The 18,532-nt window shown below is 38.0% G+C and overlaps 1 protein-coding gene across 4 annotated transcripts in view; it reads left to right on the top strand.

The window, feature by feature from the left end:
• The first annotated feature begins 947 nt into the window (after nucleotides 1-947).
• The window catches only part of celf3a (cugbp, Elav-like family member 3a), a 40,632-nt gene continuing 23,047 nt past the window's right edge, over nucleotides 948-18,532 (top strand). For 2 of the 4 annotated variants that reach the window (XM_017307503.1, XM_017307502.1), the window contains exons 1-2: nucleotides 948-1,100; nucleotides 3,552-3,634. In XM_017307503.1, coding sequence (XP_017162992.1) covers nucleotides 956-1,100; nucleotides 3,552-3,634 — 228 coding nt within the window. In that variant the 5' untranslated portion in view covers nucleotides 948-955. Of the gene's footprint in view, nucleotides 1,101-3,551; nucleotides 3,635-18,374; nucleotides 18,398-18,532 lie in introns of those variants that run through there. The other 2 variants (XM_017307506.1, XM_017307507.1) reach the window with 2 other exon arrangements.

The following is an 18,532-nucleotide window of genomic DNA, read 5'->3' as shown; positions in this document are numbered from 1 at the left end:
TTGAATGTATTTCGTTATTCAACAGGAACCGTTTTTGGTCACCTTGTTTTCTAAATATGTTTGTATCGTATTCAGTACATCAGGCTTTTGCACTCGTTTAATCGTTAGAGAAYCAAAAACGTATATTTTGTAATGCAACACTGACTAATACTTGCGTTTACTAATTAAAGAGCACATTTACTTGATGCAGCAGATTTTTGAGGAAAGTACTTTAGCAGATAAATAATTGTATCAGAAATAACAAAAGGGTTAAGTCTTTAAAATCTTTAAATTTTGTTTTTTAACTATTACAAAAGGCTTTTGCAACCATTTTATTATATTTACCAAAACATAATAACTTTGTGAAGGAGGTAGACTAGGCCTCAAATATCAAATGTGATACATTTGGCATCGTAAKGTTGTTGTGTTTCATGTGTGCGCTATTTGCTCATCACTGTCTTCCAACATTTTGTGCTATTTTGAATATCGGAATGTCACGATTAACTTGCATCTTCCAGCTCTACTTGTTGTTGCTCATCATGACGTGTGGACTTTTCTGTTAGCTTTAGCAAAAGCTAACCAGGAGTCAGTCAASAGGCCTAAATATATTATTATGTGAACGCAGAGCATCCAAAATACGATGCATCAAAGCCTTCCTTTTTCATTAGGAAGCTGAAGCAACGGATTTTTACATTTGTTTTAACACGATGCAACTTTGTTGGCGAATTTTGTGCTTGCCAGAATCCACATTATTAGGATCACGATGTACATTTCACAGAGAAAGTACAAACCATCGTTWCAGCCAGCCATTTCAACTGAACGCTCCCATCTGCACCTCCATCCCCGGCCTCCTGTTTGCACCTCCTGTGCAGTGTGAATTTAAGCCTCCAGGCTCCTGAACGCCTCCACTCTATGTTTCTGTTATAAATATGTGTGTGTGTGTGTGTGTGTGTTTTGTGCCTCTTTAGACTTCTCAATGAAGGAGCCTGACGCAATCAAGCTCTTCATCGGGCAGATACCCCGCAACTTGGAAGAGAAGGACCTGAAGCCCATCTTCGAACAGTTTGGGAAGATCTACGAGTTAACGGTGATAAAGGACAAGTACACGGGGATGCACAAAGGTAAACACCTCCGTCAGAACAAAGTGTAAGGTCGCAAAAATTGTCTGCAGCCATAATTTTCATTTGCAAATGGATTCCGCGAAATATGATTTACGTTAAACGACCGTCTCACCAAAGACACAGTGTGCCATCGATCTAACAAGGATCTCTGGCGTTGACCCTTAAATTGATTGCAGACTCTGTTGGGAAGTCTTATTCTGGAGGGGGGCGAAATACATGTTTCTTTAAAGATGACTCATCTCTTTGAGGTCAGAGAAAAGGTATTGTGCAGAAGTGATCAATAAATGAAGGCAAGACCATGTTTGAAAAAGTGCAGGAGTGCTTTTTATGACGATGCTCATCAAAAGGAATATTAATTTGGCTTTGTGACTGAGAACAAGAAGCATAACACYAAGTCYAGCATCAAAGGCACATAAAGGCTTCGACCGTTTGTCATGTCCAGATTTAATGCTGAAAATGACACGGCTGAATAAAAATGTTAAAGCCAATAAAGGGACTGTTAGGTTAGGAGTTTTTTTTTTAGGGTTTAATCACAGAGTTCACTTTCAGCTTAAGATGTTTCATTTTACTTCTAAACACAAAGATTTCTCCTTATTAACAGCTGCTCACCAAAAACATCTTGGACCAGCCGAATTAATTCAAAATCTTTGGCAAAAGTTGAACACTCAGACAATCACATGGCGAGCTGGCTGTTCATATTTTGCAAGAAAAATCAACAAATCTCATTTGACAGATGGACAGAGGCCAGGGAAGCGATCTAAGATGAACAATGATCCTTACTGTCATTTCTAATGCAAATCAGATGGAGGGAAAACAAAAAGGCTCTTCAATTAAAAAAGAAAAAAAACAAAAAAACAACAAAACCCCAACAACACAAAAAGCATCAGTCGTTTGGGAGACGTATGGGCCAGGTGGTATCAGCCTTCCAACACCTATAACACCTATTCTGCATATATTTACATATTCATGATGTGAGGGAGCTTTAAAGGTTAATGAAAGCCTTTCTCTATTATGTGGGACTGCATACATTGTGCTGGAGCGGAGTGATATTAAAAGCTCACACTTGTGTCTCCAGACTTTATGATCAGGCGTCTCACACGGCTTTAAAAACTAAGAGCGGTTTGTCTTTATGTTTTCAGTCAACATTCATTTACAGAACAACATACTGGGCATGAAAAAAAATGCTAAATCTTTCATTATATGAACTTTCTTTGTTTTATTTCCCCATGGAAAGTACTCCTTGTGTTTGATGTTTCTTTGTTGGACGGAGCATTTGAACGAGCTGTTGCTGTCACTATCCTATTACAGTTTAAACTAAAAGTACCCTTTAGTTTAGTCTTTAGCTGTGTCTTTTATGGGCAAAGACATTGAAGAAGCTGCGGCTTCCATTAAGTCTTTAAAGTTGTTTTTATTTTTGTCAATAGAAAGTATTCATGGATCAGCGCTTCTCTGCTTGGGCGCACTGCAAAAACACAAAATGGCACTGTTATTTTTAGTCTAGTTTCTACTGCAAATATCATTGTGCACCTAAAATAAGACAAAAGTAACTTAAAAACCTACAACAATGGGAAGAATGTCTTACATGTGAAATAATCTGCCAGTATCGATATTAAGAAATTACTTACTTAAAACAAACCCACACATCTTGCTCAAAAAGGATTTGAAAGTTAATTTTGTTTCAAGTACACTAGGATATTTAGAAATGGGACCAAAAAATACTTGGTAAGATTTTGTGTTTTTGGCTGTGTGTCGTTCTTTCCTGGATGAATCCACTGGCAGAGCTATTGGCACGATTAAGTMTTCTTTTTCTTTCTCATAGAAAGTACCCCTGATCAAAAGTTTTCCTTCCTGGATAAAGCAACCGAAGGAGCTGCTGCTCTTTTTAACTTTAAGTGTCTTCCCCATAGAAAGGAGACCAGCCACATCACTTTTGCGTTTAGCTTTCCAGGACAAAGCCACAGAGAGTTATCRTTTTCTTTTCTCCAGAAAGTTCTTCCGGGTCAGTTCTACAGTGTTATGTCTCTTTCTTGGACATTGCTATTTGTATCTTTAACTTTGTGGCTTCTTCTACCGTTTTCTKTTCTCATCAATAGATATCAATCAATTTGAAAATATGATTAAATGCAGTTGCCAGGCGCAGCTTAATGATATAAATGAAACTTATTTATTTGATAGTGTCCTAAAGAAACATATTACAAATGGAAATGTTTTTCAAGAGCCGCATTTGTATTTGTGGAGCTGCGCATGCTGTGACATGCCCTCACCGCCGTACAGTTATTTTCGTCACTTTTATCGTTATCACAATCGCACCACAAAATATCGTGATCGCTCGCCTTGAAGTGAAGTGCCTTGAGACGATTTTCGTTTCAGCTTTGTACTCAGACTGAACTGATTTGAATTCAGTCACAGCATACATGTGATTCTCCACCTCCTGCCTCTCTCTCTCTCCAGGATGTGCCTTCCTCACGTACTGTGCACGAGAATCAGCCCTCAAAGCCCAGAATGCATTGCACGAGCAGAAGACCCTACCAGGGGTAAGTGTGTCATTGTCTTTTTCAGTCGGGGTAACTGTCGGGTCGGGCTATCGGAACACACAAACACAGACGCGTGCGGACACAAGGAATTTAAACCAAGTTTGACATGTGGGCTTGACTTCACCCTTTAGCCGATATGTTCCAGGAAAGGTCAGGGGCTGCTCTCCYTCTTATGTTTCATATGTGATGCATCCAGACATATCCATCCAGCTAAGGCATGAGTCATCGCACTGACATGTCACGGGTCGAGAGAGATGTCTGCATGAGGCTCACCGCTGGAGTGACTCTTCCAGCTCTTAATCTCGTTGACGTTCCTCTTCTCTTCTGCCCCCACTTCTTCTCTCTGGATTCTAATCAAAGTTAAACCTAGCTTTATTAGCATAGCCAGGCAGCAGGTGTGCTGCCAAATGACATTTCCAGAGCTAAATATGACATGACAGCCGCGTCTCTATAATAACCGCCTATATGAGAGACAAAGCGACAAGGCAAGGAATTACTAAGACAGAGTGTGCGCTCCCAGAGTTTGCTGCTGTGCTGTGCTTCCTCTTTTACTAACAAGGCATCACCCCTGTTTCCTTTTGGTTATTTTTGTTCAAATCTACATCATTCATGTCTTTTTTTTTTTTCCACTCTGGAATGTCAGCTGAAGAGAAGACTGTAGCTTTTGAGGGAAGAGAGAAGAGGATGTGTAATTTAGGGTTGCAGCTAGAGATYACTTTTAGTATCACATAATTCATGTCAAAATAAAAATATAAAAATATCTTAAACAAGTTGTTGTAAAATAAATGCTGCCATTATTTCCCATATGATGGTAGATATTAATTAGGGGCATACACTTAGGTCATTGACATGAAATCAGACTAAGAATTTATTGTCTTAGGTCAATTAGGAATACAAAAATTATTTCTGTTTGCTAAGGTTTAGCCRGATTTACTCAAACTCTAGTTTGTTTGTTTTTAGAAAGTCTGGTTTGTTTGGGGAGTTGTGAAAAAGTAGTTTTACTCTAATGGGGACCAAAAAACGAACTCTTGTCCGTCTACAAATCTGGGTCTTGGTTTGGCGAAAGGGAACTGTAGTGCGGTTTAAATGCATGTTCCAAAAGCAGGATAAATATCCAAAACTGGATATTTGTTGCTAATCTGGCAACAGCGGGAGAAATGGCTTGAGTTTTTAGTTATTATTATTATTATTATTAGTGCGGTTTAAATGCATGTTCCAAAAGCAGGATAAATATCCAAAACTGGATATTTGTTGCTAATCTGGCAACAGCGGGAGAAATGGCTTGAGTTTTTAGTTATTATTATTATTATTATTATTATTATTATTATTATTATTATTATTATTATTATTATTATTATTATTATTATTATTATACCAAAAATAAAAGATACATAAGTCCGACATCCCCTAAAATCTGACGTTACTCCGGTTTTGTTTACATTTTGTGAAAAGGGAAGCTCTTCTTCAGAGGTTTTCGTGTCGTTTACTTTAGTAGTTCTTGGTGCAGCGCCACCACAGGCGAGAGTGGGAACTGTTTTTTCAATTAYTTGGGCTCTTTTGACAGTGCAGCGTGAAAGTGAACCACACCAGCTGAAAATGTGACACATGTTGCAATTTTGGTCCAATAGTCAAACCGAGTCTACCAAACTAATAATAAGAGGAAATTATGTTGTTATTATATCTCTCAACAGGTTGGGAACTCCCAGATGATAAAATCATGGCTTTGTAAGCTTCTGAAATATCAATTAACAACAGTTGACTTAATTGGAGGCACACATGTGGATGTATTTAAGGCAGTCCCTTAAACACACTGCTTAAGTATGCCATCTTTCATACTGCTCATGAAGAAGAGAGGTTCTGTGTCTGTGTCAGAGATGAATGTGTTTTGGTGTCCAAACTGGTCAGCGAGTGTCATTATCCAGAAGGAAACAAGTCCTGCAACAGCATGGATTGAAAAACCACTCAGAGAGGAAGTAGCTATTACTCCAGAAGCAGCATAACAAGGCAGATTACAGCTTGCTAATGCACACAGGGGAAAAGACCTTAACGTTTTGAGACATGTGCTGTTGTTTGATGAAACTGCAATCGAACATTAATGACCATTATGGCCAAACACCATTGAGCCTGAGAAAAACATTGTAACTGTGAAGTACGACGGTGGCAGCATCATGTTGTGTGGGTGCTTTTCTGATGGAAACAGATAGCATCATGAGGGAAGAACTCTTTGTGGAAATATTGAAGCAAAATGTCAAGATCTCAGCCAGGAAGCTAAAGCTTGGGGAACGAATGGGTCTTTCAAATGGACAGTGAAACTAACCAAATCACCAAGTTAGCTACAAAGTGACTCAAGGACAAAAAATGTCTTTTTTGTGACCATCACAAATCCCTGATCTCAGTCATAAAGAATGGGACAAAATTCAAACAAGCATCTATGGAAACCCAAGTAGTCTGACGCAAATCATATAGTCCAAAGGGAATGCTAGCAAATACTAGAGAACTATATGTAAATTTCTGGATTTGAAAGAGTATAAGGAAATCTGTAAAAATCCATCCATCCATTTTCTTACACCCTTGTCCCTAAGTGGGGGCAGGAGGTGCCGGTGCCCATCTCCAACTGACGTTCCGGGCGAGAGGCGGGGTCACCCTGGACAGGTCGCCAGTCTGTCGCAGGGCAACACAGAGACACACAGGACAAACAACCATGCACACACACACTCACACCTAGGGAGTATTTGGAGTGGCCAATTAACCTGACAGTCATGTTTTTGGACTGTGGGAGGAAACCGGAGTACCCGGAGAAAACCCACGCATGCACAGGGAGAACATGCAAACTCCATGCAGAAAGACCCCAGGCTGGGAATTGAACCCAGAACCTTCTTGTTGCAAGGCAACAGCTCTACCAACTGCGCCACTGTGTAGCCCCCATCTGTAAAAATAAATATGTAATTAAATGTGAAAAAAAACAAATTAATGCTCTATGATGTGGTAAATTACATGGCTCCATCTTGTATTGGAATATTTTTGAATGATTTAAATAACACAAGTACATTTTTTAAATTGCTTTGATTTGTTGTTGAGCACTAATGTTTCTATAGTCAATAAATCCCTTCATTAAAAATTTGCTTTTCAAATAACAAATTAGATCAAAATCAGCAGGTAACGTTTATCTATTGTTTATTAAATGTAAGGTTGAAAAGTTCCACTTTTTTTGCCTGTTGAGGAGTCAGGAAACATGATGTTCATTCCTGCTCTTTGTTTCGATTTTTGTAAAAGTCCAGAGGAAAGGTTGGTGATGTTTTTTGTGAATCCGTGGCACATTTTCAGCTTTTGTAGCTCATCTTTGTGACATTTGATTGTTTGAATCAGCGCCAAGTTTAAACAAATCAGTTTTGTTTCTTTTAAAGTCCTTCCAAAGAAAATCTGATACTGGTGTCGACCATTAAAGGCTTGATCGGTGCCTCTGCGGTGTAAAACCATAAACTTCGTCTAATCCTGTTAAAACCGGAGCTCCCCTGTTGAATTAAAAAGCTGCCTTGACCGTTGTTTCCCCTTCCAACATGGCCGACTCACTGATGTGTCCACGCAACACACTGAGAGAGTCAATTTTCGTATCTATGGTAACGATTGTGTTTAAGGAGTGTATTTTCTGCACCACTTTAATTCTGCCGCCGTTCTTGCTGAGTAGCACTATTGTTTTCTCGGTATACGCACCTGCTGTTTTATGGGGTTACTTCAGGGAGCGTCGTTAAAACAGCAGTACGGCCATGTTTACAGCAAAACTTCCTCGCTCCATGACCAATATCGTTTTTTGTTTTATAGCCAGATAAAATTACCTAAGTGTCTGTAATCACAGACTGGTAATATCCGTAAGCCAACTCTATCAAAGCACGCTGGTTTTATTGCCCTCACAACCTTTCACATCAGTGCAAAGGCCATCAGAAAAGAGGGAAACAGCATTGATTATATCCTGCTAAAAGTCCCCATTTGTAAGTGACTGATGATAAAAAAAAAAAAAAAAACTGGTTAGGTGGAGACAGATGCATGCAAAGCAAAAGATGTAGAACTTGTTTTCCTCGGTTACCTGACAAACACACCTTGACTTTAGAAAATGTACAGGCTTTTACACACAGTACTTAGAAAATAGGCAGAACGAAAGGAGGGGAATACATGCAGCAGAAAGTTCTGAAGGGCAAAAATCAAACCCCAGTCTAACACATACGGATGCACTAGATCATGCCTAGTTATTTTAAATTTTATAAAGCGCTGTGATGCATGATGCAGTCGGAAAGAGGTGTACGTTTCTTCTTTAATTTAAGAAAATAGAGTTCAAAATAGTTGAAAAAGCACATTAAATACCCTTTACTAGTGATGTATGATCACTAGTGTCGGTTGTTGTAATGGGTGATGTGGTTCGCCATCCAGGGCAGCATTCCCTGTGGGGTAGGAAAAAATAAAAATATCAAAAATCTTTTTCGTTATTTTGACCATTTCTCATTTTTTTGCAAATAAATATTACATTTTTGCTCAGAATTCCATAAACATGTTGTCAGTGGTTCATAGTAAAAGAACAATGTTCATTTTACTCAAACATATACCTATAACAAGTAAAACCAGAGAAACTGATCATTTTAAGTGATCTCTTAATTTTGTATCTAATCAATCTGCACATGTGTGTATCTCTTCTCTATTTGTTTTTAATTATCGGAACGTTTCCTTTGTTATTTTGTTTTATTTGTAGCTGTTGTTGTTGTTTTCCTATTTCTCCTTCTTCATTTGTTTTGTCTCCTCTGTCTCTCTATAATTGTTTTTGCCTTTTTAATCTTTTGCCTTAAATAAACCATGATGCATCAGAGGGAATGTCATTTTTACCTCCTGTTGTTTAGCAATTCCTCCCCTGACACTACAAAGCAATCAGACCCACAACTCTGTTTATTTAGGTTGATGGAAAAAGACACCTAACCGTTATTAAAATTTGTAAAAACTTAAAAAAGGAAACATTTTTAATACTTGACAGCATAGTATTTGATGAAGATTACAAACTAAGTGGTGCCTCTTGGATAAATGTTGCTCTCCTGCAGCCTAGTTTTTGATCAAATTTTTTGTTCAGACGTTTGAAAACAAAAAGAAATAGATGAATAAAACCAAGTTTTTTAAAGAATCTTTAATCAACATAGTTCAGTCCAGGTATATTGTCTAGTATATAGATTAAGTTTTTCACACAATGTTAGGCTTAAAAAAAACAATCTGTGCATTTAAGGGTGTTCTTTTCAAAATTCAGTCCTGATTATATGAGGAAAGAGGCCCTTTAATTTAACGCTGCATATCCAAAATAATTCACAAAACCTTAAAATAAGCAACCCATCTTGATCACAGGAGGATAATATGTTTTTTTCCTTTCTCAAGTGCTACCACTGCCTCCCCCTTGGCTGTGTCGCCCTGGGCCGAGAGCCTTTTTTGTGTATATCAAAGACTGCTGCAGTAAAGACCAGTCAAATCTGGACTGGATTATTCCACACTGATTACAGATTCCCTAATACAGGTTATGAAAAAAGGAGGATTATCCATTTTCCTAGAAATATAGCTACAATCTCATTGTGTTTGGACTTGATCTTTGCTTTACTTACTGATTATATATTGTTTTATAAACGAACGTCTTTAATTTTGCTTTTACATAATCTCTAAAGCAAATGGTTTGCCACGAGGGCCAAAATTATGAAGCTGAAAGCACTTTTTTTATTTTTTATTTTATCAACTCATAATATGCTGGAATGAACAAAATTGTCAGATTTTTGGGAAAAGCCCAACCATAAATGATTGTAGATGCAAAACACAAATTATTACAAGACAAGCATGCACAGTTTTTTGGATTGATTGTTGGTTTTTAGTCCAAGTTGAGCAACAAGAACAGGAAGTTGCTCTCTCTGCGTTAATCTAGCGGAGTCTCTTTTAGTAAAAGATGTTGGATGTTTGTGATTCTGTTTACAACAAAAATAAGATCAACGCAGAAACTTGGTCAATAAATGAGAAATGATTTTTGCTGAGCCACTAACTAGGCCTCAGCAATATGGCTGAAAAACGTATCATGACATAAGCATTTCATTTCCGTCGATACCTATAATTATTTTAACTGAAATACTACCATACTTATGGCGTGACCTTTCCTCTTTTAGTCACAGTTTTCACTCCATGCTGTTGATTTTATTTTTAAACTGCTGCTGCGCCAGTGACTCAACAAGTTGTTGCTAGGTAACCAAAAACCAAGTTAGTTGCTAGGTAACCAGAGTGAGTGAGTGAGTTAGTTGAAGCTTTGCTTAGCTTAGGTTGAGCAGCAAAAGCCTTTTCTCTGCCTACATCTCCCACAATGCTGTGCGGTTCTGGATTGGAGTTTAATGAATATTCCATATATATAATATTCTATCAGACGTATTATCTGTTGATTTTGATCACGTGTCTATCGCGATATATATTGTTATTGATTTATTGTCAAGCCCTTCCTCTAACATTTGAACATTTTCATTCGGCTAGATTTGCAGAATTGTGATTGGTGGCCTAATAAAATCATCAAGAGGGCAACGCTTTGGACACCCCTGCTTTAAAGGATTTATATTTTTGTGTCTTTTCCGCAGAAGGACAAGGGACGATATTTGAACCTAAAAGCGTTATTGGCGAATTTATTTATTTTTAATTTCCAGTCAGGTTTCAGGACTGGACGTGTGTTGTAATTGCAGGCATAAAGCAGCCGGGGGACGCAGAGACAGTTTTAAAGAGCGGACGCTATTAAGGACGGCGATAAAAGAAATCCCATTGTTAGCGTGACAGTAGGGTGACCCTTCCTGACCTCTCATACAGGATCAGCAGGGCCCAGTGCCCGTGATAAAGCCCTCTTCCCCCCCCCAGTCCGCTCGTACTCCAGCAGCTCTCCTCCTCACAACCTCTTACCTCTAAGCCATGTGGAACAAGCTAAACCCTCCTGTGTTCTGCCAATCTGTCCCTGCCCCCCTTTCGCGCTCTGACTCGCAAAAGATGGGGAGGAGAGAAAAAAAAAAAGACAGAAAACCATCTTATTAGCTCAAAACACGCCCACAAGGACAAGATCTGCTTCCACCCCTGCCACCAGCTGTGGTGTAATTGTCATGTAATTGCACCTGCGCTGCCAGAGAATAATTAACTTTGGCATCTCATGGCCGGGGTGATACAAAAGGAATAACATGATAGCAATTATAGGAGTGAGAGAAGGAAATCCTAAATGAAAGCACACCTGAAAGGAGAGAAAGCTGAAAGATGTCATTAACTTTCAGTGCTGCCTTTTTCCTCTCTCTTTCTGGGTAGAAAGAGTCACTCTTTGTCTCCTCTAACAATGGAACAGAAGAAAGACGTGGAAAAAGAAAGGAAGAGATAGACGCCAGGCGGCAGATGGATGTATCAGAGTGGCACCTGGCCTTGTGTTTAATTTCAGGTGAGAGAGTATGGCTCTAAGTGAGAAGAGGAAAAGCAGCTGAAGGCAGGGTAAGGAAATGAGAGTGGTGGTGCTGTTAAAAAAAAAAAAAAAAAAAGAAAAGAAAACAGGCACAGGCAATAAACCAAATTTATCTTGGCGTGTGGAGATTTGGAGATTTAGCTGTACTCATTCTGTCCGACCCGGGCTTCTCTCCCCGCCTCTTGTTTCTGCTTCGTTCCTGTCTTTGCCCATTTGTGTGGCGACAGTAACGTCGTCAGTGTGCCATATGAAGTCAAGGTGTTTTACCAAACAGAGTGGCTCACCGCCGGATAGTAGACCTGATCGCTCCGATTATAAAAATCGGAGCGATTTTTACAATCCATTAACCTTTTGTAAGAACATTTTACAAAGTAAAGCCAAATTTTAATAGCTTTATATGGGATTATAAACAGAACATATTTCAGGGTTTTCATGAGAAATAGATCAAATTTTTGTCGTAACAAAGAAAAAGTGTGATTTTAGGACAAAAGCTTATTCACTGGGTTTGTTTCGAAATTGTGAACCTGCAGTGAAACACAGGCTAACTTAGCTTAGCATAAAGATTTTCTTCTGTTTTTACTTTGTTGTCACAAGTAAATGTTGCAGATTATCAAACAAATTTTAATATTAGACAAATGTTGCCTTTGTAAATGCAAAAAGGCATTTTCAAACACCAATTTTATTCATTAAATGGGAAAAAGTATTTAAAACAACCTGGGCCTGGGTGAAACAACATAATTGTGTTTGCAGAAACTAACTTCAATATCTACCATGGAGGATTTTCTGCCCATTACTTTTGTTTAAAAAAAAATACAATAAAATGGAAGGAAATGACAAATATTAAGAACTGATGTACATCAGTTAGAGGGATTCATGTGTAGAATAATTGTCAGGAGTTAAAACTGTGTTACTCTACAAATAGGCCTACAGCATAAATCAAATTATCATTGTTTATTCTCTTGATCAGTTTATCTAAAGATTCATTAGTTTCTGTTTAGGGGGGAAAAATATACTGGAAAGATGCTGCTGTTTTGATTTTGATCATTCTAAATGTTACAAAAAGTGAATGTATAACAAGCTTAGCAGCTTCTTCTGGCACTTTTTTGGTCTGCAGGTTCTGTTTTTGTTTTTTTCTTGGGCGTTGATGACTAGAAGATATGCATATTACTTTGTGTTTAGCACAACCTTAGTACAACTGATAATTGTTTTTAGCTTGTTGCGGTTTTCCCCTTAGCTTCTGTTTTGTACCCTTACTGTCCTTCCTGTCCTTTGACTAATAGTTAATTGAAGTACTTTTAGATTGAGAAATATGTGGTTTCTTTGGTGGGTTTCTTTTGTATTATTGACAGCCATTCCAAGCATAATTTATATAAAATCTACAGTGGTTGTTGGGGCATTGAAAATATGCTAAATAAGAAAATATTTACTTTTTAATTTATTTTAATGTATTTTGAACCTCCACTTCGTAGCCTGTGTTTTCACTTGTGTTCCTGCAAAACCAGTTTGTCTGTTTTTAACTCGAAAGGGTTGGAATGGTTTATTACTGATCAGCACAGGGTCAAGAATAAGAATTAAGGTCCATGGATAAAAAAGGATTATACCAGTGGGGGCAAAAGTGTGCAATTGTTCCCATTTTGCAAACAGAGTTAGATTAGCATGAAGAGAGCAAAGCTTCAAGTTTAAACGGAACCCATACTGCAGCTTATTTTGGCTTCCTAAGGCCTAAAACGTGGTGACACTTGCAGTAAGAAACTTTTACTTCATTGAATAAGCTGTGTGAATAGTACTGTACAACCTTCTCTTATAGTGAGTTACTTCATTCTGTGAAGTCAAGTAAAAATATTTTATTAAAAAGAGTTATTGTACCACTTAATTGCTTGAAAAGAAATAGTATCATGTATGAAATTTTGTCTGCAAATAACATATTTCTGTACTGGCTTACTGTAAAAACCTCTCTTGACTCCACTGATCTGACGAACAATTGCTGGCATACAACCAAACCTGCTCTGCTTTTTCTCCAGTTCAGTCCTGGAGCAGGAATTTTATTCCTTCATTGTACCTCATGAGTCATGCGTCATCTGAACTCCTTATAGGGGATGTATTATGCAAATTCACATTTGCACGTTTTTGTACTTCCACTTTGATCTGTACTTCTTCTAAAAACAGTCCAAGCGCTTAAAAAAAAAAATCCAACCGGATGGTTATTAGCAATAAATTAATGTTAAAAGGAGCTGTTTCAAAAACGTCACAAGTCAGGAGGCTCTGCAACTCACCCAGCAACCACAGCGAAGCCCAGCCGGTTACCTAGCAACCCAATTTGAGCTCCAGCTCGTCTGGTCAGCTGGTTTTACCACTGTATGCTGAATGGATGCAGGAAAAGACAAGTGCTTTGTTGTGATTTACCATCCAGCTACCTGCTGCATTCTTGTTGGTTGTGCAGAAGGCTCCATGTCTGCTTTTCAAAGATGAACCATTGTATAATTGCGCATCTGTTTGCAGCCATTTTCACATGCGAGTGTAAATACGAAACAGCTCATTCTGACAGCAGATGGGAATAGGTAGAACTGAGCAGACTAAAATCTCACTATCTAAGAGTGATTTTCTAAAAAAGATGTAACAAACAGGTTTTGTATAGTCTGTAGGCCTATGCTAACCTCTTCAAGAAAGCTTAATATGTCGCCTTTAAATCTGACACAATCACTTGGCGAATTGCCTAAATTATATATGGACTGAACTTGTTTAAAACTTATTTAGTCTTACTACAAAACATTTGTTTATCCAAAATAAAAGTGGCAAAGTGCCAATGCTGACACTGGCTATCAATTAGCTTTACTTACAGCGTACAGTTGGATGAATCCAGTAGATAAAAAAACACATGCTCGGCTAGCGTTTGTTGCTAATAGCAGTTAGCATGATTATTTAGCGCAACGATTATCAGATCCCACTAGTTTTTTTGGTCTGGAAACTTGAACTCAGTTAAGTTGACTGGAAGACTATTATTTCCCAATTCAGCACCGTAAAGCAGTCAGGCAAACTGTTTGTCTCACTGGGCTGCAAAGACGTTTCTTGTTGTTAGCTTTGGAAAATATATATATCTGCGCCTAAGTCTTTGTTTTCAAACTGCCATCTGAATTTGATAGTGACAAATAGGGGGTGGGGGGAATGAGCTCTGTCTGTGTGTGTTTGCTTGCTCAGCGGGGGAAGGGAGGGCAGGTGTTCACGCTAACACAGTTTAATGAAGGGTGTGTGCTTTTGTGTATAGCTGTGTGTTTGCTTTCGTGCAGCAGTGTTTCCGTGGAGAGCACCCAACAAGATGGCTGGATGAACCAAAGTTTATTTTATTATTATTATTATTATTATTATTATTATTATTATTATTATTATTAATAATAATATTATAATTATTATGTCCTCTTAGGTTTCTTAATTCACAGTCTGTGTGAAGATGAAGCCTGTGCTTCTGCATTTAAGCCGCCCATATGAGAGGGAACAGCTCTCTCTGAGTGGAACATCTGACTAATCCTGACATTTACTCAGACGTTGGGACTCAGGCGGTGCAGACAGAGGGGTTTTATCGATAGTCAGACAAGAAGAAAAAAAAAATGCATAAACTAAATATAGCCCGAGCTTTTTACGCAGGATATGAGATAGGAAGTTGTAATGCTGAGCACCATAATTTGTTCCCCTAATGTCTCTGCAAACAGTCTACTGTAGATGAACATCAGTTGCAGGGTGACACTAACTTATCTTCCCCCATGTACCTGTTAGCATTGCTCCATTTCAGCCTGCCATTTATGATGCAAGGAGATAAAATAGTCATTTTATGTGCTGCAAGCGAAAACTGATGTTTTGCTGAGTGCTAAAACATGCCTTTATGACGTGACTGTTTGACCTGCAACGTGTCACTTCACTTGTCTTGACAATAATAGGAGAAAATAGTAGCGCCTTCGCGTGTAGCTTATATCCTAACCTCAGTGAGATACGGATGATTATGATGACGGCAATTAGAGCGCCTTGGAGCGAGTGTCTTCACTTGATGAATCTGCGCGAAGTTAAGTGTGCATTCATGCATCGATTCATTTACATATGCATGCGTTCAGACGGGCGCGACGTAGGACAGGCGGTGCAGGCTGACAGCAACAACAGCAAGAAAAAAAAAGAGAGAAAGAGGGGGGATTGTCCTTTGTACGTCACTCTGGGCCAACTGTAATGATGAATGCAGATTAGATTTACGGAGGTGATAAAGGGTGTGAATTAGGGAGAAAATGGGTGTGGGGGTGCAATAATGAGGCAGAAAGGGGAGGAGAGGAAGAAATGAATGAAAAGTTTGAAATAATGAAAGTGGAGGTGGGGTGCTGCTGAGGCGGTGTGTTTATCAGCCTAAATACAGACATCTGTCACTGAGAGATGCGTGGTGTTTTTAGGGGGCTGGAGAGCGTCTCGACGTGCGAGCCGTTGTCTCAAAAGTCTCATCAGGCGATAAACATGGAAAGATATTAGTGTTGAGAGACATGGCTTTAAAATAAAATCTCAGATTCTTTTCATATCAGATGTGATTTTTTTTTTATTTAATCGATTTTCTTTCTTTTTTTTCTATCAATCAATACAATTTTGTTTGTATAGCACCTTTCAGCAAGAAGGCATTTCATCATAAAAATACAAACACACAGCCAGCAACATTACCTTCTGCACGTCAGATTATTGATTAATGTTTCATGATTAGGTTCAAAAGGTTTCTAAAAAAAACACTTAAATCTGAAAATTTCAAGGAATGGCTTTTATTTAAATCAACCCTTCTGTGAGTACAAATAAGTATTAGGGTAAAACTACAATAATTTTTGTTAATTATGAAAATATTGTCATAATATTAGCAGAATATAGATGCAATTTTGCCAAACGGACGTCTTAAAGTTATGAGAAAATAAGTTGATTAAATTTAAAAAATGCTTGAATAATTAGATTTGTGTGTGTGTGTGTGTGTGTGTGTGTGTGTGTGTGTGTGTGTGTGTGTGTGTGTGTGTGTGTGTGTGTGTGTGTGTGTGTGTGTGTCTAAAAATTACTTCTTCATTCTCCAAATATTACAACTTTATTCTGGTAATATCCTCCTGACTACCAGTAGTTCATTTTTGTCCTCTGTAGAGGACATTTCTAAACTTGAATGTCTCCCACCCCCTGCATTCTACTGAATTAATTCCTTTTGGTATCTAGAGAGGACATTTAGGGCTTTTCRATGATACCACATGTGAAGGGGTGGGACTTTTGTACCTGCCTTTTTCTAATTAATGAAAATGGCATTCATCAGTAATAACACATTTTATGGGAAGAGACAAAGTAAGTGCATAAAACTTTTTATTACCTTACAAAGTCTGTGGGATTTAAAAAAAAAGGTGATTGGTCAATATTTTTTTTCCTGGTAGTCAAGAGGATAATATTATGACTGTATTCTTGTACTATTTTGACTTTATTGTCATAAAACAAACTTAGCCTGGCCATTATATTTTGCCGTAGAGTTGACCTGAATTCAAAGCCCAAATAAAGAGAAGCTGTAAAAATCGCTTGTCAATCAAGATGGCGGCTCTGGGCGCGATAACATCACTCTATGCTATAGAAACCCATTGGTCCATTGGTGAAAAAAAAATCAGATTTTCCAAAAATTAAATCTTCAAAAACCAAACATTTTATTAATCAATAAAATCGCTTTCGTTCAAAACTGTTATATTTGATTTCATGTTCGCAATTGAGAACTATGTAAAAAAATAAAGAAATAAAAAATCGTGAAAGAAATAAAAACAAAGCAAAAAGCCGAAAGCTATAAAACATTTAAGCTATGGAACTTGCATCAATGCAAAACATAGCGGCTATACTAGACAAAAGCAGTGACAGCAAAGTTACCAGCTCAAATCTGAGTTCATAATTGAAGATTTCTAGAGTAGTTTATCCAGTGAATTCAGCAGAATTATTTGGAGAATTATTAAACTGGCACCCTACATAGGAATACAAAAGCGCTTTTTGGTGAGGTCAGTCTATCTGTAATTCCCAGGATATAATGACTTCCTATGATAAAAAGAAGTTGCCATTTTTGCTCAATATTGTTATGCCCCTTCCTAACAGTGTCCACCAGAATACTTTATTTTGGGGCGCCGTGCCGTTGTTGAGCAAGTCTCACTTTTCTCCACATAATCGAACCATGTTTTACTCCTGAGGCTCCGTAAGTCCATCATGCAGTTTGTTTCCCGCAACATGTTGTTTGGCCCTAAGAGGTTCAAGCTAATACTACACACGCAGTAGAGGGAAGGGAAGAAAACTCARACATCATCTGCAGTTCTCTCCTTCGTTTGGTTCAGACGCTGAAATRCTGTTGGTAAAAGAAAATGCCTCTTGCGCAATAAACTTTATGCTCAAGAACAATTCAGGTTAGTTTTCTGGCTGTTTACTTCCTGCTCCTTAAATTTAGGTTGTTCCTTCTTATAGATCTAGTATTTCAGTTATTTCACGTTTTTGCAGGGGAAATATTTGCCCACAAATTAACTGTTTTAATTAACTGTGAGTCAGGTGATGAGTTAAACCAGTTTATTTTCATATTAAAAGTGGTCACTTCCCTTTTTCTGTATGGCCAATAAGTGGCTACGATATATTCCTTACAAAAATGTATGTTGTTTTTATTTTTTCTCCAAGATGGTTGCGGCTTCCTGTTTTAGTTGGCCTTTCAAAAAAATTTTTATTATTATTATTATTATTATTATTATTATTATTATTATTATTATTATTATTATTATTATTATTTTTGTTTATCTGCTCTGAAAACTAACAAAAAAGGGTTTTGGGGATTTATTTCCTTCATACTTCCAGGATTTATAATTTTCTCAACTCTATGAAAATGTACACAAATATAAAATGGTATTAAATGTAAATAGACAAAAACAACCCAGACAGATAAAAATACCTTTAAATGAGTTCTCCTCCTAGTCTGCTTCGCCGCGTCGAGTCAGACAACACTTGACATGAATATTTAACAATCCGAAGCGACGCAACAATTGTTTTACATTTACGCTTTGATGTTCACTTTGAGGGATTTCTTGTTGGCTGTCTGGTGAAACGGCCGCGCGTCAGCTCCTTTGTAAGGCTGGACAAGCTATTGAACCCTGTAAGATTGGAGACAACACCGGAGGAAGCAGCTTTTACTCTGAATACTCGCTCATTGATTAAATATCATCGAACTGTAGCGGCGTTGTGCTGTCCATCTCTTTGCGTTTGATTGATTTAGCGACTGGCTGGCAGCAGAGAGGGTTCGTCTCTGCTTTCTTTCCGTCTGTCCATGTGTGCGTGCATCTGCGTGTTCGTCCACGTGTGGATACATCATCACCGCTCTCTCCCGCTTATAATCTCTTTGTTTTTAACTCTTCTTTTTTTTTTTTTTTTTT

Source organism: Poecilia reticulata, linkage group LG11, assembly GCF_000633615.1.
Source record: "Poecilia reticulata strain Guanapo linkage group LG11, Guppy_female_1.0+MT, whole genome shotgun sequence".
Lineage (NCBI taxonomy): Eukaryota > Metazoa > Chordata > Actinopteri > Cyprinodontiformes > Poeciliidae > Poecilia > Poecilia reticulata.
This window is presented reverse-complemented; position numbering and strand designations above follow the sequence as displayed.